Source organism: Anabrus simplex, chromosome 6 (genome assembly GCF_040414725.1).
Source record: "Anabrus simplex isolate iqAnaSimp1 chromosome 6, ASM4041472v1, whole genome shotgun sequence".
In the NCBI taxonomy this organism is placed as follows: domain Eukaryota; kingdom Metazoa; phylum Arthropoda; class Insecta; order Orthoptera; family Tettigoniidae; genus Anabrus; species Anabrus simplex.
This window is the reverse complement of record NC_090270.1, coordinates 121,396,703-121,419,770: the sequence shown is the minus strand read 5'-3', so window position 1 is coordinate 121,419,770 and position 23,068 is coordinate 121,396,703. Positions and strand designations below refer to the sequence as shown.

General features: G+C 38.2%; 1 protein-coding gene across 1 annotated transcript in view; it reads right to left on the bottom strand.

The window, feature by feature from the left end:
• The window catches only part of LOC136876173 (dipeptidase 1), a 232,961-nt gene that overhangs the window by 36,934 nt on the left and 172,959 nt on the right, over positions 1 to 23,068 (bottom strand). Inside the window, exons 6-10 of the mRNA XM_067149896.2 lie at positions 21,102 to 21,252; positions 20,440 to 20,500; positions 18,302 to 18,478; positions 7,572 to 7,665; positions 1,921 to 1,996 (exon numbers count right to left, since the gene is read on the bottom strand). Of these exons, the coding sequence (XP_067005997.1) occupies positions 1,921 to 1,996; positions 7,572 to 7,665; positions 18,302 to 18,478; positions 20,440 to 20,500; positions 21,102 to 21,252 (559 nt within the window). The remainder of the gene's footprint in view (positions 1 to 1,920; positions 1,997 to 7,571; positions 7,666 to 18,301; positions 18,479 to 20,439; positions 20,501 to 21,101; positions 21,253 to 23,068) is intronic.

Genomic DNA, 23,068 nt, shown 5'->3' with positions numbered 1-23,068 from the left:
ATGGGAGTTAAATGCTGGAAAAGGAAAGCTGAGGACCAGGACGAATGGACGTAGGTGATTAAGGAGGCTAAGGACCTACATAAACTGTAAAGCAAGCAAGCAAGCAAGCAAGCAAGCAAGCAAGCAACATATCCCCATGGTTTTATAAATTTTCTTAAATATCCTAAGATAGCAAAATCGGCCTCACATATGTACCACATCCAAGGTACTTTGTGCCTACCTGATTGAGCATACCCGGAAAGGGGACAATATGAAGTTAAATTTATAATTAGTGAGGACAAATTTGGGCAAATATTTATTTATAGAAAGAGGTATTAGTGTTTGGAATAATATATCAAGGGAAGTATTCGATAAGATTGCAAGTTCTTTAAAATCACTTAAGAAAATTCTAGGTAAATAACTGATAGGGAATCTGCCACCTGGACATCATCCCTTAATGCAGATCAATGATGACTGATGAACCACCAGTTTTTGATATTGTTTGATGGCGACAGTAACTGTGCTATGGAACACTGGGAAGTACCTCACTTAGCCTTCGAGAGATGGCACTCAGACTAATAACATAAAAGTTAGAGATAAAATATAGACAAATGAATATCGTCACAAATTTTTAAACTTTCCACAGTTCCGCACAACATAAATTTGTAGACAACTCTCATTGGTACATTTGTGGTGCATGCTCCCAGACCAGTAATGCTGGAACAACAACTAGCTCCAGTGGCCATTCACAAACTAACAGCAACATTATTATTGGGATAATTCCACTTGAATTACTTAAGTCTAGAAAGAAATTTAGTGTGTGCTATGAATGAGTGTGATTTAACAGTTATTCTTGATCTTAGCACATAATTAGGACTATCACTTTGATATTACACAAATTAACATTTGAAAGTAAGCTCTTCCGAGAGATAAAAGAGTGAAAATGTAAACATTTCATTTTGTAGGCATTTTGCAGGGTTAAACCAATCATGTCATGGCATTATAAGAAAAAAATAAAGAAAAGATTCAATCCAATGTACACGGAAAAAGAAGTCCAGAATGGAAGGTTCAGCATTTGACCAGCCTTCAAGAAATACACCATGCCATACACAACGCTAAATGATGCCTCAAAGGAGTGGTATAACATCACCATCGGATGGCAGCCAGTTTTAACATTGTAAGAAGAAATGCAGCTTGTAAAGTATCTGTTGAAATGTGGAATAAGGAATAAAGTAGAATAGTGGAAGAAAACACTCCTACTCATCTTGGGTTTTTATTGAAGTTTCCAAGTCTCAAAAGGTCACGATAACGTCTTTAAAGTTAAGTGTTTATTTAGTAGTTTAGTAGAATGTCTGTCCCTTAGACCCATTTCTTGATACAACTTAGATAATGTTAGTTCGTTAGTTGCAGTTTTAGTAACTTACATAATTTTGCCATTTCAGATGTCTAAAACTATCTCAAATTTGTAAGCAATGTCAAGTTGCATTAAAGAGAAGAGAAAAAACCCTTTATCTCAGAAACGATGTATAAAAATGAAAAACTCAAAATGTTATTAATTTGTGCCAAAGAGGGATATTAGGATTAATATAATTTCTGATCGGACTTAGAAATAAAGAGAGCAAAACAGTTCTTCTGGCATAATATATAGCTGATAAAAATTGATCACTTTTATCCCACTTTACATTACTGGCATATCCTTTGTTCTAGATTGCATGATATAGTTTCTTTAATGACCCACAATCCATGATTTTGTAAGTTAAAGGGGTCTATTCAAACTTTGTCTTCATTGATGATAATGATAATGTATTATAATACTGTAAGCTGCACCCCTGATCAATTTCCACACCGAAGATGATGGAAACATATTTTAATATCTACTATTCTTGTTTACTTACGAACAGGACTTAATGAAATATTACAGTAAATAATGCAGCAACTTACTTGCTTACGCCATCATAGTCAGCACCAATTCCAATGTGATCAACTCCTGCTACATTCCGGATATGGTTGATGTGTTCTAAAATGCAAAAATAATTACACTTTCAAGAATTTATAGAATTTTATTACAATATATATATATATATATATATATATATATATATATATATATGGAGCAAAGATACATCAGTGAATGCTAAAGAAGTGATGAAGGGGACATCACTTACCTATTATAACATTAACATTGAGAAATAGCCAGGTACAAATAAAATCAAATACAGGAAGCAGAAATTATCATTCTGAGAAGTGTTACAAAAAATGAAAAGAAGAGAGAAAGGTACAAAGGAGGAGACATACAGAAATAAATAAAGGGGGAAGAGTTATTAGTTAAAATACAGAAAATTGAACTGAGATGGTTAGAACATAATACACTAATGAGGAATTGAGTTAGGGACAGCTGCCGTTTTGACAAAATCATACTGTGGTCAGCCTGGAGGATGTAGTTGCTTGGTGTGGCAGTTCACTGCTATGTCATCAGACATTTTACTGACTGTATAAGTAACAGTTGAGCACAGGATGAGTAAAGCATGAGATTTCAGGTCATTTGATCGCATACAATTTTTCCCTACAAGATCATGTCTACCAATTTGTTTGCCTCCAAGCATCCTGCAGAAGGCTTGTACCTGCAGCAGAACAATATCACGAAGATTGCCCATCACACCCAAATTGTTGCCGATTGGTTCTGTGAACACTTCGGGACGTGAAGATGCGTGCCAGGCACCCCGAGGTCTACTGACAGTTTTTTCCTAGTGGTTTAATGTTGCACTAACACATCAAAGGTTTTCAGTGATGCAAGGATGGGAAAGGGCTGGGAAGGTAGCAGCTTTGGTCTTAAATAAGGTAAAATCTGTGCATTTGCCTGGTGCAAAAATGGGAAACCACAATAAAACATCTTCAGGGCTACTGATAGTGGGATTCGAACTCGCCATCTCCCAAACGCAAGCTCACAGCTACGCATCCCTAACCTCATGGCTACTGTTAATACTTCCTGATTGGAGATGGCATAGAGCCAGGCCACTTGGTGAAATAATCCATAGCTAAAAGCAGGTAGCAATTTCCAGCTTCTGATTTGGCTCTGATCTGCAATGCTGATGGCTATTCTTTCAAAGGGTGCTCCAATAATGTACTGTTCCATCTCACCCTTACTCCAGATACGAGGGCCTTGACTCATGACACATGTTGATTCCTGTATTGACTTGTCTAAATCTATTAAAGAAACCACTTAAAATAGTTTATGTTGGGTCCATCTTGTCAATACACTTTTAATGACTGAAATTATTTATTCTATCATACATGTTTCAGGAACAATATACATTCCCTTCATGAGTGAAGTCAACTTTTGAATAGTTTCTTTAATAGCTCTTGGCACATATGTCATCCATTTGTCACAATCATTATGTCCGTTCTGAGGTGCACCCAGTAATAGCATTGGAAGAACCGATCCAAGGTCTTATTGACCCCAAGATGGCATGGCATGTCACGGTGCCTCATTGTAGAGCATCCCCTATTTACATCCTTTTGACCCCAGAAATTATCAGCTGGGCAGCCATCCTTTTGCCATTGGCCAACTTACAAGACCACAGTTGACCTTTAAGGACTTCCAGTGAGTCCAGTATGCTTTATACTTTGAGCTACACTCGCTGAAGTCCTTCCAAGCTGGTCACTCTCCTGAGTAGACTTCCTGTAGGATCTGTGCAATATTGTAAATGTCATGTAGTGCAATCCTATCCTTCTGCTGCCCCAGCTCTAACAACTCAGATGTCCTGACTAGCTTTAAGTTCTTGCTCCATTGCACAGAGCTTCCAAGCACTCATAGAATGAGTGCTTGGAAACCAGACTCCATCAATTCAATTATTCTGGAATATTGCTTGTACTAAAACACACTACCAATTTAATCCTGTTTCTGCTACCAGCTGAGGCAGGTTATCAGAGCCCTTAAAACTGAAATTACTATAAAGGGAAGTAGCATGTTTTACCGACCGACCTCCAGATTCTTTTAGGAGCTTCCTTATTGTGAGAGACAACAATTCACCAGCATTGTTGGTTTTCTTGCTGCAGACCCACCCAGATTGTAGCTGTTCTGCCAGGATTGTCATCTCCCTCCAGAATTGTAGCTTCCAGCAAGTTCACTCGCGTTTCAGTTTTTCAATTCACCTCTTTACTCACTCACTTAGGCGATCAAACTGCACACTGGTGTATTAAACTTCTGTTCTTCAGCATTGTTTCTCACAGCACAGTGTAGTTCCAGAATAGTTCACTTCACAGCTCGTTGCACACCGTGTAATCAAGACCATCGTGATTCATGACGCAAGGATGGGAAATGAAAGAACTCGTAACGTGCAGAATTCGTGACCATCTCATAATTCACTCGCGATTGATGCATCACTGACTCACTCAAGACTAATTGATGTGCACCAGCTGAGCACTTTATACAAGTTCGCAAAAGGTTCTAGACGTTCCAGATCATTCTGGATGCATTCTTGTTAAATAGCTTATAGCTCTTTAAGAGCTTCCTCATAGCAAGCCTCAACAATGTGTTAGTGCTATATTCTTGCTCGTTACTGGTCAGCTCACAATGTCACCTCTTGTCAGCATTGTAGCTTCTGTTAAACCCCCACACTCCTGGCCTTCATGGTCACAATATGCTGGAACTTTGTTCTGGGGTCCTACTTCTTTGTCACTTTGTATACCTTACAGTTATAGTGTTGGCCCCATGCAGTAAAAGTAATGCACTGTTTACTCTGTTCGATCTTTGGTAAGAGCACGGTAACATCGCTGCGCTGCCTTGCAGATGTATGATTCCAGTTATGCGACTATTGTTCATGAGTCGTGTTAATCAATGTTTTTTGTAATTGAGTTTATTACGGTTTAATATAATATTATTACTAACAATGCTTTGTTATTAATACAAAGAATAAGGAGCCACGACCAGGTCCATCACAACAATCAGAACATGCTGAGAATGTGGAAACACAAACAGGTTATTCTCAACGAGTCTGAGAGCAGACCAAACAAACTTCGCAATTGATTTGGAAGAAATTATTAATAATAATAATAATATTGTTTTCACATCACACTAACTACTGTTTGAAGGTTTTTGTAGATGCCAAGGTGCCACAGTTTTGTCCCACAGGAGTTCCTTTATGTGCCAGTAAATCTACCAACACGAGGCTGACATATTTGAGCATTTTCAAATACCACTGTACTGAGGCAGGATCAAAACTGCCAAGTTGGGGTTAAAAGGCCATCACCTCCACCGTCTGAGCCACTCAGCCTGATGAAATGATTAATGAAGTGTTGGACAACAGTGACACTAATCCAGATTACAAGATATAAAGTGATGATGGAGAGGAGGACATAGAAACAGGAGAAGATAATCTAACAAACATGAATTTTGAACATCCAAATGTGAATTTATGCCTTCAGTTTTTCAGTAATTTAGTTTATTTTTTTCTGGTTCTAGGTTCTTTTTAAAAGACTGACACAGAGAGAAATAATCATTAAAAGCTGTGTTTCTCAATTTTTGAGAACAATATGTAGGTCTAGTTTTTCGGAGCCTCATTTATAGAAACGTTACCTGCCAGCCCTGTGGTAGCTCCTTTTGGTGGAAGGGGCTAGTGAGTCAGATGACTAGGGATATCCCAGCCGGCATGGAGGACTGGGCCAGTCTTTCCATGTATTATTTTCGTCAGCTGGTTTAACAGCAAGTTTCTGGGAGATGCAATGAGATTGTTCCGCCTCTGGCCACTTCGCGAATATTCTGATTCACATCACGCGAGCTATAAAAAGGGAGGCTAGCTGCGGGCAGTCAGTCAGTGTTGGACTCTGTGGTGGAGTCAGTGTGAGACTCAGTGTGTTGGGGTTTCAGTGACTGGGCTGAGGGTGGCAGAGGTGTTGGCTCTCGCTAGTTCCCTCCAAGGTCTGAATGAGGAGTTGTGGTTGCTGTTGTGTCAGATTGAGTGTCCAATGAGTAGCTGGACTGCAGATGGTGTACGAGACAGAATACTGTGTACTACCTTAGAGTACTCTGTGTGTGTGTGTGTGTGTGTGTGTGTGTGTGTGCGCGTGCGCGTGTGTGTGTGCGTGCACTTCTGTGGACTGCCATGAGTGAGTGATTGAAGCAGCTATCATAAGTGTAATTGGATCTGTGTTAATAGCCACTGTTGAATACTGTTGAACTGTTGCTGTTTAGGTGTTCACTACATGTGACTGTGTGAATTACTTGACTGTCTCTGGAGTTGAACCAGGGAACAAACATGTGTTGAGTGGCGAGTAGCCCTGTGTTCAGACCTAGTCATACGCAGTAGCTGTATGGGGTGACTGGACTTAGAGAGCTGAAAGTAAGGCAAGCCAGAGTAAAGGATTATGGCTGTCCCCAGGTAACACCAACAAGCTGAGACTCCCACTCTGTGTAAAGAATGGAGGCTTGTAAATAGACAGCAATTACTAAGTGTGGCCATTCATACGAGGGCTGGTTTTTTTCAACTTCTGATGGACTATAAAAAAAGGCACACTGACATAACAAAATGATTTTATCACTAAAATTTTATTAGCTTTATACTTATTTTTCCACATAATCGCTAAAATGATTTAGGCATTTATCATATCGTTTAACCAGCTTTCCAATGCCCTCTGCACAAAAGCCTGCCACCAGTGAGGTAATGTGCATCTCAACAGCCACCTCAAATTCTTCATTTATACGTCACAAATGGAGGTTTACAATCAGTGAACTTTCTACAGCAATACCAGATATTTGAAGGTCTTCCCTGTACACAATTGTGACTCAACACTTACGATACTGGAAACTTTGTTCACATTAGGTCCCAACAGTGTTGACTGACAATCACAAAACTCAGTGAATGGCTTCAGCCATAATGTTTCTCATGCGTCACCATAATAAGGGGGACAACAATTTTTAAAGTCTATCGTTACTCGTAATGAAACTTGGGTCCTGTATGACACTCCAGAAACCAAAAATCAGTCTAAGCAATGGATGCATCCTCCTTCTCCAAACAAACCAAAAATGTTTAAACTGACACTGAGGAACAGGAAAACAATAGCTGCTATATTTTTGGGACCATAAAGATGTCTTGTTAGTGGACTTTATAGAGCAGGAGGTTGTCGAGATGCACATTACATCACCGGCGGTAGAATTCTTTGCAGAGGGCGTCGGAAAGCTGGTGTAACGATACTACTAAACTTTCAGCGATAAAATAATTTTGTTATGTCAATGGGTCTTTTTTTATAGCCCATCCAAGGTTGAAGAAAAACAGCCTTCGTAGTTGAATAGAATTTGTGTGTGTGTGGAGGGGGGTGGTCATCCTCAAATAGAGTAATAAAACTAACACTTTTTTTTTTTGCTGTGAGATGTTTCAAGTAATTAAGTTCAAAAAAAAAAAAAAAAAGAAAGAAAAGAAAACATTGCATAATTACAAAATTACGTGATACAAGTTGAGGGTTAAAAATGACCACTTTGTCTATTGCATCTGCAGGCTGTCTACCAAGAACAAATTATTATAACTATAAATTATCACTACAATAAAAACAAGAAAACCTAACTATATTAATATACAGTAAAATTAATATATACTTACCAATAACATCATATACGGATGCATTCCTTTCCGTACCATTGCAGAAGACAAATTCAGAGAAGAAATTTACCATTACAATGCCATCATTCTTTTTCTGGAAACACAAATATATTTATTTAATGGGTGACCTGTACTTGAAACATGGGCTAAAGCAGATATAAGTAGCAACATAGTTGGGGATGTGTGGGATCTGATAAATGCAGCAGGGTGAATTTTAAGGAAGCGGAGATTGTTATCAGTGGAGTACTATGTAGGAGAGATACTGACTGGAAGGTGATTGGGGATTTAAATATGATGGAGTGGGTGTGTGGGAAACTGGGAGTGAGATTTCTAGATTCTAATGGGTGGGTAGGAGATAGGGATCTGCACTCAGATGGCCTTCACTTAAACCACACTGGTACATATAAGTTAGGAAATTTTTTTTGGAAGGATTATAGGGAGGTACATACAAGGTGGCCTAGGGAGCAGTGATAAGGGAACAGGAAGTCAAGTAGGGATGACATAAAAATGTTAGTGTTGAACTGTAGAAGTATTGTAAAGAAAGGTATAGAATTAAATAATTTAATAGATATATACTTTCCAGATATAGTAATAGGAGTTGAATCATGGCTGAGAAATGATATAATGGATGCAGAAACTTTCTCACGGAACTGGAGTGTGTATTGTAGAGATAGAATAGGAATGGTGCGAGGGGGAGTATTCATTCTGATGAAAGAAGAATTTGTAAGCTACAAAAAAAGATGATAAACATGAAATTCTAGGTGTAAGGCTCATCTCTAAAAATAATAGGTAACTTGATGTCTTTGGAGTGTACAGACCAGAAAAGGGTATCACTGATGCTGATTCAGAATTATTTGATAAGATAATCAGCTATGCAGAAAACGATAAGGAAAGGAATGTGATTGTAGTGGGTGATCTCAATTTACCAAATGTCAATTGGGAAGGAAATGTTAAGATGGGAAGGGCATCTGATTCAGAAAGTGATGGAACCAACTAGAGGGAAGAACATTCTGGATGTGGTGCTGGTAAAACCAGGTGACCGGGCGAGTTGGCCGCGCGCGTAGAGGAGCGCGGCTGTGAGCTTGCATCCGGGAGATCGTGGATTCGAATCCCACTGTCGGCAGCCCTGAAGATGGTTTTCCGTGGTTTCCCATTTTCACAACAGGCAAATGCTAGGGGCTGTACTTAATTAAGGCCACGGCCGCTTCCTTCCCATTCCTGGGCCTTTCCTATCCTATCGTCGCCATAAGACCTATCCGTGACAGTGCGACGTAAAGCAAAATAGCAAAATAGCAAAATAAAAAAACCCAGATGAGCTCTATAGAGAAACCAAAGTAATAGATGGTATTAGTAATCACAAAGCTGTTTTTAGGGTAGTTCAAAATAAATGTGAAAGAAGGGAAAATATAAAAATTAGGAATATTAGGCAGTACCATATGGCTGATAAAACAGGCATGAGGGAGTTTTTAAAAAGTAACTATGATCAGTGGAAAATGATAAATAAAATTGAAAACAGACTCTGGGATGGGTTTTAAGCAATTATTGAGGAATGTGAAAATAGGTTTGTACCTTTAAGGGTGGTAAGGAATGGTAAAGATCGACTATATTATAACAGAGAAGTAAAGAGACTAAGAAGGAGGTGCTGGTTGGAAAGAAATAGAGTTAGCAATGGTTGTGGATGTATGGAGAAATTGAAGGAACTTACTAGAAAATTGAATCTAGTAAAGAAGTCAGCTAAGGATAACATGATGCAAGCATAATTGGTGGTCATACAAATTTTAGTGAAAAATGGAAGAGTACGTATAGGTACTTAAAACCAGAAACAGGTTCCAAGAAGGACATTCCAGGAATCAATAATGAACAAGGGGAGTGTGTATAGGAGGATCTTCAAGAGGCAGAAGTATTCAGTTAGCAGTATGTGAAGATTGTTGGTTTCAAGGATAATGTCCAGATACAGGAGGCGACTAATACTAAAGAAGTATTGAAATTTAGCTATGACAACAATGATATTTACAGTAAGATACAAAAGTTGAAAACTAGAAAAGCAGCTGGAATTGATAAGGTTTCAGGGGATATACTAAAGACAATGAATTGGGATATAGTACCATATCTGAGGTACTTATTTGATTATTGTTTGCATGAAGGAGCTATACCAAATGAATGGAGAATCGCTATACTGGTCCCTGTGTGTAAAGGAAAGGGTGATAGACATAAAGCTGAAAATTACAGGCCAGTCAGTTTGACATGCATTGCATGTAAACTTTGGGGAAGCATTTTTTATGATTATGTTAGACATGTTTGCAAAATTAATAACTGGTTTGATAGAAGGTACTTTGGGTTTAGGAAAGGTTATTCCACTGAATCTCAACTTGTAGGATTCCAGCAAGATGTAGTAGAAATCCTGGATTCAGGAGGTCAAATGGACTGTATCGTGACTGATCTATCTAAGGTATTTGATAGGGTAGATCATGGGAGACTACTGGAAAAATTGAGTGCAGTTGGACTTTAAAAAAGAGTGGCTGAATGGGTGTATATATTTCTAGAAAATAGAGCTCAGAGAATTAGAGTAGCCAAAGCTTTGACTCTGAATAATTAAGAGGGGAATTCCTCAAGGTAGTATTATTGGTGATGATGCTTGTTGTTTTAAGGGGCCTAACATCGAGGTCATCGGCCCCTAATGGTACGGAATGAGACAAAATGCAATGACAAGATAAAAATACACACAAAATCCTCCACTGACCAGAATTCAAAACGTGAGGACGAAAAAATGAACGGATGGATATGAAGTTAAAAACAATCAGTGGAGACGACCCACAATGCCTCAGTCTAAGAAACTGATGGAAAACAATAATAATACTGACCAAGGGGCTGCTTCTATAGCTCAATACTAAATCGATGATGCTTGCAAGCTAAAGGGGTCCAAAATATAGGTCATCGCACTCTCATAATGGGACTAATCGCTTGGAAAGTAGAAGCATGGTATTTGACATGGTGCGGTACTAATCAACAGTATCGTAGACTCGCGGTATTCCACATATTATGGTACTACTTGCAGGTAATGAAATTCGCACAGGTAATACAGACCAATGGTGTTTCACACATAGCGGCACCATTTACAGGCAACGCAAAGCTATGGTTTTCATTACATAAGTGTACTAACCACAGGGACTCGTACTATCCCGTGGTGTTCCTTATATAGTGGGTACTAATCATAGGCAAACCACAACCCTGGTGTCGCTCATATAGTGCTACTTATCACAGGTACCGTAAAAGCCTGACCGCACGGTGCTCCTGATTGCTACTAATCAGAAACCTATTAGGTACCTAACATAATGGTAATACGCGCAAGTTATAACGACCCATGGTGTTCCCCGCGTGGTGGTACTAATCACATGTAGTTTCATGGTTCTAATCCAATCATCCCTTGGTCGCCCCTTTTAGTTGCCTCTCATGACAGGCAGGGGATACCGTGGGTGTATTATTCGTCTGCCTCCCCCACCCACAGGGGGTGTGTGTTTGGTCTGCGAGAGGTATTTTATTTCCCTCAAGTCCGCCGGCAAGCCAGTTAGGACCCCCCTATCCACCACCTGGGACGCGCCACGTGGGAGTATCACCTCTCCCCCTGCTACGCCTGCGTAGCAGGTTCGTGGAGTATTATTGGACCTTCATGTTTCCTTATATATATATATCAATGATATGTGTAAAGAAGTTGAATCAGAAATAAGGCTTTTTGCAGATGATTTTATTCTGTACAGAGTAATAAATAAGTTTCAAGATTGTGAGCAACTGCAAAAATGACCTCGATAATGTTGTGCATTGGACAGTAGGCAACGGTATGATGATAAACTGGGTTAAAAGTCAGGTTGTGAGTTTCACAAATAGGAAAGTCCTCTCAGTTTTAATTATTGCATTGATGGGGTGGAAGTTCCTTTTGGGGATCATTGCAAGTACCTAGGTGTTAATATAAGGAAAGATCTTCATTGGGATAATCACATAAATATGATTGTAAATAAAGGGTACAGATCTCTGCACGTGGTTATGAGGGTATTTAGGGGTTGAAGTAAGGATGTAAAGGAGAAGGCATATAAGTCTCTGGTAAGACCCCAACTATAGTACGGTTCCAGTGTGTGGGACCCTCACCAGGATTAGATTCAAGAACTGGAGAAAATCCAAAGAAAAGCAGCTTGATTTGTTCTTGGTGATTTCCGACAAAAGAGTAGCGTTACAAAAATGCTGCAAAGTTTGGGCTAGGAAGATTTGCGAGAAAGGAGACGAGCTGCTCGACTAAGTGGTATGTAAAGATTTGCAACATGTAAGTGGTACGTTCTGAGCTGTCAGCGGACGGATGGCGTGGAATGACATCAGTAGACGATTAAGTTTGAGTAGTGTCTTTAAAAGTAGGAAAGATCACAATATGAAGATAAAGTTGAAATTCAAGAGGACAAATTGGGGCAAATATTCATTTATAGGGAGGGGAGTTAGGGATTGGAATAACTTACCAAAAGAGATGTTCAATAAATTTCCAATTTCTTTGCAATCATTTTAGAAAAGGCTAGGAAAACAACAGACAGGGAATCTACCACCTGGGCGACTGTCCTAAATGCAGATCAGTAGTGATTGATTGATTGATTGATTGATTGACGGATTGATTGATTGATTGATTGATTGATTGATTGATTGATTGATTGATTGATTGATTGATTGATTGATTGATTGATTGAGAAATTGGTACTATTTGATCAATGCGTGAAGATTTATATGAAACACTATAAAAGGAATGGTGCAATCACTGTATCATAACTACATCAGCAGCATAAAGACACCGGCTGTAAAGGGAGAATGGGTTAGAGATGAAACTGGACTAAGACAAGGGAGTGTGCTGTTACTTCTTTTATTTCTCATGGTTTGGGATGAAATTGTAAAGGAGACACAGGAAGCATATCGGTATAAAGAAATGAAGTTAATACTACTTGCAGACAATATTTTGGTCTGGGGAATAAACAACAAAGAAGTACAAGAACAATTTGATGCACTGAATGAGAAAAATTGAGAAGTATGATATAAAAATTAGTGCAGAGATAATCAAGACCATGGTGATATCAAAAGGAGAAAGACAAGGGAAAGGCGTTGTGAAAATTTGTGGTCAAAGCTTTGGGCAATTTCAAATACCTAGGGAGTGAATTAATGCAGAATACAAGGCTGGACATGGAGATTATCAAGAGGGTGCAACAGGACAATGCATTCTACCAGAGTGTAAGAAGCCTTGTCTGCCTTAAGGAAGTACCAAGGAAGAGTAAAGAGATAATGTACAAAATGTAATGTGCACCCATATTGACTCATGTGGCTGCGACCTTGACAATAAGAAGTAAGGAAGAGAGTAGATTTCAAGCCAGCAAAATTAAATATCAAAGAAGTATGATAGAATAGACAAGGAAAAGCAGAGGTGAGAAACGAAGATGTTAAAAAGGAAGTCAGAATAGAAAACCTAAATGAGAGAATTGATAGGAATAAACTAAGGTGGTTTGGACATATAAAGAGAATGGATGAGAAAATGATACCAAAACAAATTATGGAGATGAAGTTTTAGGGAAAGAGAGTGAGAGGCAGATCTAGAACAAGGTGGATTGATTCAATAAATAGGAGTGCAAGAAGAAGAAGAAGAAGAAGACGAAGAAGAAGAAGAAGACGAAGAAGAAGAAGAAGACGAAGAAGAAGAAGAAGAAGAAGGAATCTGGGCTTGGACAATATAATGGAAAAGGAATGGCAGAAGGAGAGAGGAAGTTGGTGAAGTGCCATAAATGCCCTTATCCATCAAGGGAGGAGGGGGATGATGATGACTACAAAAGATTCAGTTATAATATATGCATTTCCATTTATTTAGGAACAACGTCCTGTATTTACAGGTTGCCACTAAGAACATGCTAAAACATATACAATTTTTCTATACAGTTCTATTAATTGAAGAAAACTCTAAATTATAAAGAAACAGTATAATTAGTGTGGCATTTCAATGCTGTAAGGGTGGTGTCTCAAGATCTTGATGGAGCCTCGAAGGACGAGAGTCACAATTTTGGGGATAAGCTTCATTGGAAGTTGGAAGCGCTTCCACGAGATGACAAAGTGACAAGGTACGGTACCGTGAGCTCTGATCATTATCCCAATTATTACAATTTCATGAAAGTGGTATTTAGATTTGTAGTAAGGGATAGTGGGTTTGTATTTTTTAATCTTTTCTAGATTGACCTTCTCTGGCTGACCGCTATGGTGCTCAAACCTGACAGTTGGATCTAAGATAAATCCCTGAGAACTGTTGTCTTTAAATGCTATGATGTGAATTCTCTGAGAACAACCATTTATGGCCAGTCCATGTACCTCCTCATGCACAGTACACTGAATCCCTGCTTTCTTAGTTCTTCGGCAATGAAAGATCCAATCTGGTGGTGCCACGTGTTAAATTAATCAGAAATATATGGTGGTTTCTACCAAGCAATTTATGTACATATAAGCCTTTCAGTGTTCAGTCCCCAAGCCTCTATGACTTCACTGGTCTACATCAGTTTTTCTGACTTTAAGGTAACAGTTGATCGTTATTGTTTATAGGGGGCTGAATCCACAAATCACACCCATTTTTCTCTATCACATCAGGTCTTTTCATAAATGGCAACTTCATGTATTTTCCTCTGTTGCAGATTCCTGTATTAACTAGTATTTTTTGTATTGATCATTATGCACTATTTTGCACCATCACATGAGGTTTATGTCATAACATAGTAATGTTATATATTTTTCTGTATTGTTTAAAAAATACCAACTTAATGTATTTTTCTTTGTTATAAATATCTAAAAAATAGCTGCCATTCATAGAAAGTGAAAAAATGACCATGACATAATTATTTTGCTACATTTATGATTGTTTTATAACTCCAAAACAAAGGACAATACTTTGTATCCAAAACTTATTATGCATTTTTTGGAGTTAAACTCAGTGACCAGAAGAAATGCTGGGCACTGCATAAAGTGCATTGAACATGTGTTGAAAACCTCAGACAGTGGACTAAGGGACAGAGAAAACGCCTCAGTTTTGGAGTTTGAATGGTGTGGCAGGAACAGAAAAATTATATGGAATTATATGAATTGTATGATGTGACAAAACGTCAAAACATTCTGTTCTGTATCCTAACTTCTTGCAGTCAGCTGTAAGACCCATACCACACAGTGATGGTGTTTCTATCCCTATTTTCCAAACATTTTCAACTTCCAGTTCCAGTTACAGATTTAGCATCCAAAAAAAAAAAAAAAAAAAAAAAAAAAAAAAAAAAAAAAAAAAAAAAAAAAAAAAAAAACCATAGAGCGACAACTACGACTTCATCCTGTCTGATCAATGCATTCTGTGCAAGCCATTACTCAAGGTGAATTAAATGATGTTGTGTGTGATCTTGATCTGCTTAAAGCACAATCAGAATTACTGGGTTCTAGACTAAAGGGAGGAATATGTTAGCCCCTGGAACACCATCATATACTAATGAAGAGAGAAGAGCCTGGTAAAATATTTGAGGTGGATGAATCACTTGTGTACTGCATCAAAAGCAAAGAACGCATTGAAGCTATGGTATGCAAGTACCTTGCAGAGGAATGGGGGCTGTTCACTGATCTCATAGAGAAGTTTAAAGTATGTATTGTTGATTAATGGCAACAAATTAGCATCTATTCCTATTGGTTACTCAGTGAAAATGGAAGAAATCTACAAAACACTGAGACTTCTTTCTGTGTATTTTGCAAATTAATTAAGAGTTCCTATTAATATAACACTATTAAAAAAAAGGTAAACTTGTGTCCTCATACCAAGGTGGTCAGCTCTTTTTAGGCACACCCCCAATGGAGGCGAGCTGCATGTACCATTTCAACCGCATACCAGCCCTTTTGTCATTCTTAAATTTCTGGCAGTACCGGGAATCATACCCCGGCCTCCAAGGACGGCAGCTAATAGTGCTAACCATTATGCTATGGAGGTGGACATAACACTATTAATAAATCACTATTTAAAATTTTGTTTTGCCTGAAAGATTTTTAGTGTTACCTAACAATATGTTGCTGCAACTAATGAAAATGATCCATTTTTGTAAGTGCGTTTCATGAAAAATTGTGATGTGCTGGACAATTTCTGACTGCATATTTGTAATCGGCTACCTCAAATATAAAATCAATTAAAAATATTCTACTCAGTAGACAAAATATTTTCCTTTGTAGACCAGTATTATCTAAGTGTCTCCAAAACCTCTATTTTAAGCAGCTCATTGGCCTCATTTAGTTCCACACCTTTTATCTTTAAATCCTTAAAGACCGAGTCTCACCATTGTTGACTTGATACACTTCTGCTTGTCTTACCCTCTATAGTCAAGTCCATTATTCTCTTAGGTAAGCTATCCTCTGCTGTTCACCTCACATTGAAGCCAGTCCACCTCCAAAGTGTAACAATTAGCTGTCATCATCTGGGGCCTGGGTTTGATTCCTGGTACTGCTAGAAAAGTAAGATTGGCAGGAGGACTGGTATGAGGTTAAAAAGATACATGGAGCTCACCACCATTAGGGGCATGCCTGAAAAGACTGCACCACCTCAGCACAAGGACATGAATTTACTTTTTTTTAACCATCGAAGCCGGTTCATGAGCACAGCTTTATCAGTTGAGTTCAATCCTAAGTCAGATCTTATCTCCTCACTGCGAATGCCCTCCTGTTGTTGGTGCCAGCAATCATTCTTGCTACTTTCATGTCTGTTACTTTTAACTTATGATATCCTAAGTCCACCTATTTTTCACTCCCATAAAAAGTGAAGTTGATCTGAAAACAGAGCAATTTAGAGATACTTTTCTTTGAGAGCTCATTTGCTTCCTACAGAATACTGTTGATTGCAGCTGAGCTCACTGCATTTTATTATCCATGCTACACCTCATGTGCAGACATTTTCATTGACACCATTCAGACTGCTTGTGTGTAAGTTTCATCATTCTATTGTACTCTACCAGATGGCAAAGGACCTGGCACTCATCTTTTGTATGCTGACATTTTATGACAATACTGAATGGGCTTTTGTCACCCTGCAAAAATGCAACTACCTATGTGAGGTCTGAACCCATGATCTTGTGATCCAGAGGCCAAAACCCTATGCCTGATTCTCAGAAGAAGTGTTAACTATTACTCTTAACTAAACAAACTCAAGTAATCTTTATCTATCTCACTATGTTGAATTTTCAGCCTGAAGACTGGTTGGATCCTTAAAAGCTGTGCTGTTAGCTGTTATGATAGCCTAGGTATCACTGAAGAAGCATACTATAGAAATTAGAAGTAAGGTAGTTTCCTCACTGAGCAAGAAGGTGCTGTTACATATCATTCAGCCAAGTCCACTGAATGCATGCACCAACTAACCCTGTGAACAACATTTTCACTTCACTCACATCAGGGACTGGGTACATTAGGAATAGCATTACTAGCATTGTTCATGTTACAGTCATTTTCCTATTGTCAAAGCCAAGGATGAGACCAAGACAGATGAATGAAAACAACAAATTTTTTCTGGCCCTTACTAGAAGACACAGTGCACTGTAAATACTATGTCTTATCAGAAATGGATCTGGGTCTTCCATCACATTGGACTTCTATATTCGTCTTCTTATCAGGGAAATCTTTCTACATTCTTTCACTTTCAGTATTTTTCCAACTTCAGTTGAGTTGACAGTTGTCATCATCATCATTGACCATCTCCAGTTTCCTGGGTGTGGTGTATGAGCCCCCTCCATCTTTGTCCATCCATGAACCACCATTCTCTCGTAATCTTCTTCCAATCTTGTCCTCTCTCCTCAACATCTTTCTTCACCAGATCGGTCCATTTTCCTTTGGGTCTGCCCACTGGTCTTTTTTCTTTTCTTTCATATACTCTATTTGAAGTCCAGCTTGCACTCATTCTTTTTACATGGCCAAACCACCACTTTCTGGATCCGCTGTAGTAGGGAGTCTCCTATTCCCATCTCCTCTCAGACTGTTTTGTTCCTGACTGTTGTGACACCCTGAATTGATAAAGTAGTTGGTGGAAGGCAGAATGCATTACAACAGGACTCCTCTTGTGGTCAAAGGCAATGAAGATGAAGACCTTCCTGGCTTTTTAGCAACCTTCCTCACCACTGGTCCACCAAATCATCACCCTCTTCTTTTCCTGACTGCTATCCTCACGAGTACATACAAGGTGTGACTGAGGCGAAGGTAAAGGCAAAGAGATGGAAACGTCAAATGATGGCATAATTCCACAAGATACAAAATAGAAATGCCTGTATCCTATTATTACAAGTTTCTTTATAATGATAGAAAAGTATTTTGAAGTACATAAAATTAAATTTTCAAAGGTTATAAAATATTTTGAAAATATATTTCTTTTACACAGATCACCAAATCTTTCTTTCTATGTAGATCTACACCTAGGTAAGTTAGTAAGAAAAAATAATTTCTTTCGTAGCATTGCTAAAAAAGAATGAGCACATGCTATTGCATGGTCCTTGCATTTAATAGTTTATCAGACTTAATTTTAATTATTATCAAAATATAATCCATCTCCCATATAGATATAAACCCTGTAAATACTCACAACAAACATTATACTTATAGGTTCAAACTGTACCTGTGAAGGAATTTGCATGCATTCCTTTCTTTGAGCAACTGTACAAGTATTGATCATTACTCACCACCATCTCCAGCACATCATCTGGTACATTACGATGATGGTCACAAATAGCACGGGCCGAAGAGTGAGAGAAGATTACAGGAGCTACTGAGATGTTAAGAGCATCTCTCATTGTAGCTGCTGACACGTGGGACAGATCTACCATCATACCAAGGCGATTCATCTCTTTCACCACTACCTATGTGACATTTAAAAGTAAATTTGAGTTGATGTTTCATTAAAATAATAACTTATTTTTCAAGTTACATATATGGTAATGAACATTTGATGACTGTATATATATATATATATATATATATATATATATTACTTATAACACAGTAACAATCACCAAGTGTTACCTTTGTAGGATTTCTGGGAACACTTTTTATTTACCTACATGTTATAGAGAATATTTAATTGTTAAACTGTTAGAAGACACTTGTAGATTCAGTAGGATGTGGAAGGATCAATTAAAACAAAAGGAGTTAAAAATAAATCAAGTATTATGTTTCATCTATGAAATAGTAGGTGTTCTCAAGATGCATTTGTTTTGTTATACAGTTCAGTCTACCATTAGAATTTGAACTGAAGCTTGACAGCTACTTAGTAATTTTGAGCACTTGCAGTTAGACCAGGCTTTGAGTGCAGGTCAACTGAATCTGCCAAGATACCAGCTTCCATTACCTCTTGACTGACAAGAGACAGCAAAACCATCAATCCACGCAAATTTCATTTTTTAGACTATATGGCTGTGCATGCACGACTACAATTGACTTCTCTAGCCGAGTCAAGCAATATTGACGTCAGTGTTTAAACTGTCATTTGTAATTCCAATATACACCTTCAAGTAAGAACAAGGAATGTGATGGAGAAAGTTTATAATATTCTTAGCTGTAAGAAGCTGTACTTTCCATGCAATCCACTACTGATTACATCCGGTGAATTCTTGATGATGATGATGATGATGATGATGATGATGCTTGTTTAAAGGAACTTAACATCTAGGTCATCAGCCCTTAATGGTATGAGATGAAACAAAATGTAATGATAATTAAAATTTTAAAATTTATCAACTGACTAGCATTTAAAAAATAATGATGAAAAATTAAAATGAATTTAGAATAATCACTGGATCTAATTCACAATACCTTGTTTTATTATAAAACTGATTTTAAAATAGATTAAAATAGAATAAGGCATTGCCCTTGAATTGAAATCATTCAAATTAAAAGTTAAAAACACATTAAAATACACAAAGACTAACTAAAACAGAGTCAATAGAATAAAATGTAGTTAACAATAAAATAAAATCAAAGAGAAAATACACTTTTAAACACAATAAAATAGGCCACTACTCTCATAAAACAGATGATGAGTTTTTTCCTGACTGCTCATCATCTCATAAGATGAGGGAGATGATACTTGGATGTTTTAGACTTTGGTGCAGATTGGCCAGGTCTATGGATTTTGTAAGGATGTATACCATAGTAAGATGACCACTGCAAGTACACACCGGGGCAGCGGCTTCTCCCTTCAGTAAGTAGGAGTGCATTATTATACTGTGGCCGATCCAAAGATGACAATACCACTGCTTCTCTTCGCGAAACCCGAAGAGATGTCTTCAATACCTTCGTAGTTCCATTTATCATCCACAGCTTATTTGGAAGAGGAGTGGCCTGTCATTCCATCTCCATGGTGGTAAGTTCTTAAGCATCACAGTGTTAAGTATGAAACTATTTTCATCACCACTACAAAAATGGTCTAACAGGTAAGTTCCTCCATCCTCCATCTATGTAAGAAGTCTATCCAGTTAAAATCCCAGATGGTCTTCCTACATCATATTTCGAGAGAGATTTTACACTCCTAAAGAATACATCCAACGCCTATCATCTAGAATGACAGTTTCCCAATTTTAAATTCAGATTTAGTGACAGTAGCCCCTTCTCCCTTTTGGGGTAGATATTGTTAATTTAACATGAAATCTAATGTAAGTTTCAGAAATGTTAATAGTCACGGTACACATAGGAAAGTATTTGGAGATCAATGAATGATTTGAGATATTTTAAAGGCATACTCTAAACTTGCAATTTCTCAGTTTGTAAATTCATCATTAATAAAAGGATCTACTCAGCTCAGAGACTGATCTACATTTCTTACCTTTCCAAATTCTGACAGACCGACATTATCTTCCTCATCCTCTGCTGGGGATCCTTGAGCCCTGGAATAAAATGAGCTCAGCTATGTAGTATTTTAAATGCTGGAATTCCCATTCATATCATCATCTATGTATATAGTAAACTTTTGATTCAACACACTTAGAATTTGATAGATATAATTGAACAAATAAATACAAATAGTGAAAATAATTTTTAAAAATAATTATTGAACGGAAATGATTCAGAATATGATTGTAGTGGTTTTGAAACCTCTGACTTTTCTAAAACTTTGAAACAGGTTGGTTATAATATGCAGTGAGAATGATACTGAACAAAAGCTACATATTGATGAAGATGATCCAGGCTACCTAATTCTAAGCCAGGGGGAGATTGCTGAAGATTGTGATCATGAAGCTTATGACGATAAAGAAGATACCTCTTGGCCAGAGAGTGGGTGTTACAGTGTCTGTAAGCCTGGAGAATTAACTTTTGTTTATTTGAGTTTCAGATACTATGCACTTATAAAGAACATATTCCCTAATGATAAAATTACATCATATTAAGTACTTTTAAGAAAAAGAAAGTTAAGGTAACACAGCTTTCAACTTCTAAATGAAATTCTGTAGAGGTAGTTTTATATGCAGAGTATTTCAGTCAACTTACCAGGGAGTGTTACATGAATGGGTCAGAGTCAGATACCGAACACCCAACTCGTACATGAGTCTCAGTACCCCCAACCGACTATCAATTGAGTGTCCACCTTCCACAGCAATTAAACTGGCTATTTTACTTTCATTGAAGGCTTTCCAAATGCCTGAAAATATCAAAAGTAATAATTATTTACCTGGAACCGATCAATTAATAGTAAGAATCTATTATAGCTGAGAACAAAAACACTCGCTCTGTTATTTATTTTTAAAAATTATAAACTTTTATGGTAATAATCTGCTCTAATGTCAGGTCTGTGGCAGTGTAAGGAACTGAGGACCAGAATACTAATGGGTATTATTTGACCATTGGACTTGCTAGCATAACCATAATAATTTCAACCTCTATCTTCTTCTCCTTCTTTTCCTACCGCTTTTCCCACACCTGTGGGGTCGCGGGTGCGATCTGTGTCGCACATGGGGATTTGGCCCTGTTTTACGGCCGGATGCCCTTCCTGACGCCAACCCTATATGGAGGGATGTAATCACTATTGCGTGTTTCTGTGGTGGTTGGTAATGTAGTGTGTTGTGTGAATATGAGGAGGAGAGTGTTGGGACGGACACAAACACCCAGTCCCCAAGCCAGAAGAATTAATCAGAAGCGATTAAAATCCCCGGCCCGGCCGGGAATCGAACCCGGGACCCTCTGAACCGAAGGTCAGTACGCTGACCATTCAGCCAACGAGTCGGACAATTTCAACCTCTACGATGCTGCAGAATGACAATTCTTTGCCTCATAAGTAGGCTTCTGACAAATTCACCTGCATACACCCCAGCATCAGTGGGTAGGGTCTGACACATCCCACTCTGACGAGTCTAGTGTCAGACCTAAGATGAAATGCTGGTTAATAGAGCAAACGCCTGAAAAGCCATACATCTAATTTTGACATACCACTTAGTCGAGCAGCTCGTCTTCTTTCTCTCAATTCTTCTCAACCCAAACTTTGCAACATTTTTGTAACGCTACTCTTTTGTCGGAAATCACCCAGAACAAATCAAGCTGCTTTTCTTTGGATTTTTTCAAATCCTTGAATCAGGTAATCCTGGTGAGGGTCCCATACACTGGAACCATACTCTAGTTGGGGTCTTACTAGAGACTTATATGCCCTCTCCTTTACATCCTTACTACAACCCCTAAATACCCTCATAATCATGTGCAGAGATATGTACCCTTTATTTACAATCCCATTTATGTGATTACCCCTGTTACGGAGATTTCCGTGGTAGTTAGAGGTGAAAGAAGGTGCGGGGGTGAACGGGTCTCAGCCTACGAAATTAAAGTTAATTTAAAATTTAACAAGGTTATATTTTCTTTTCAAAATTAAGAAATAACAAGCATGGCAGGTACAGAGTAGCAAAGCCACTATTCGAGAATGTACAATTACAGAGTTACAGGATGGGCTCCGAGAGCCAAACCCACAATACATGAACAATTAGCCCAATCTTACGATATACAGACATTCAACAAAGGGGCAGAAGACCCCAATCATGCCCAGGAGCACTTGCTCCCAATTACACAGTAAAGCCTCCTCGAGGCATACAACACTCAATTTTCGAGAAAGAGCCACTCGCTCTCAACATTAAGCCTATTAAAGGCCACACCAAACTCCACCTTCAAGTTGTCCTCTAAGGACATAGACACAGGGGTAAAATACCCAACCTACTGAGGTCTATTAAGTGAGAAAAGGGTTAATTACATGACCTCTAAAATAACCATTTGAGAGGAGGCGATCTGCACTCCTAATACACTTGTTTAAAACCCTAATCTGGCACTAGGCCGCTAATGCAAGGGCTAATCCCATACTAAAGAGGTGACTTAAGAAGGAAACAATTTACATTACTGTTACGGAAGAATCGGTTGAGAGAAATAAGTTTACCTCAAAACAATATGAGTGGGAGCTCGAGAGGGTTAAGCACTCTCTA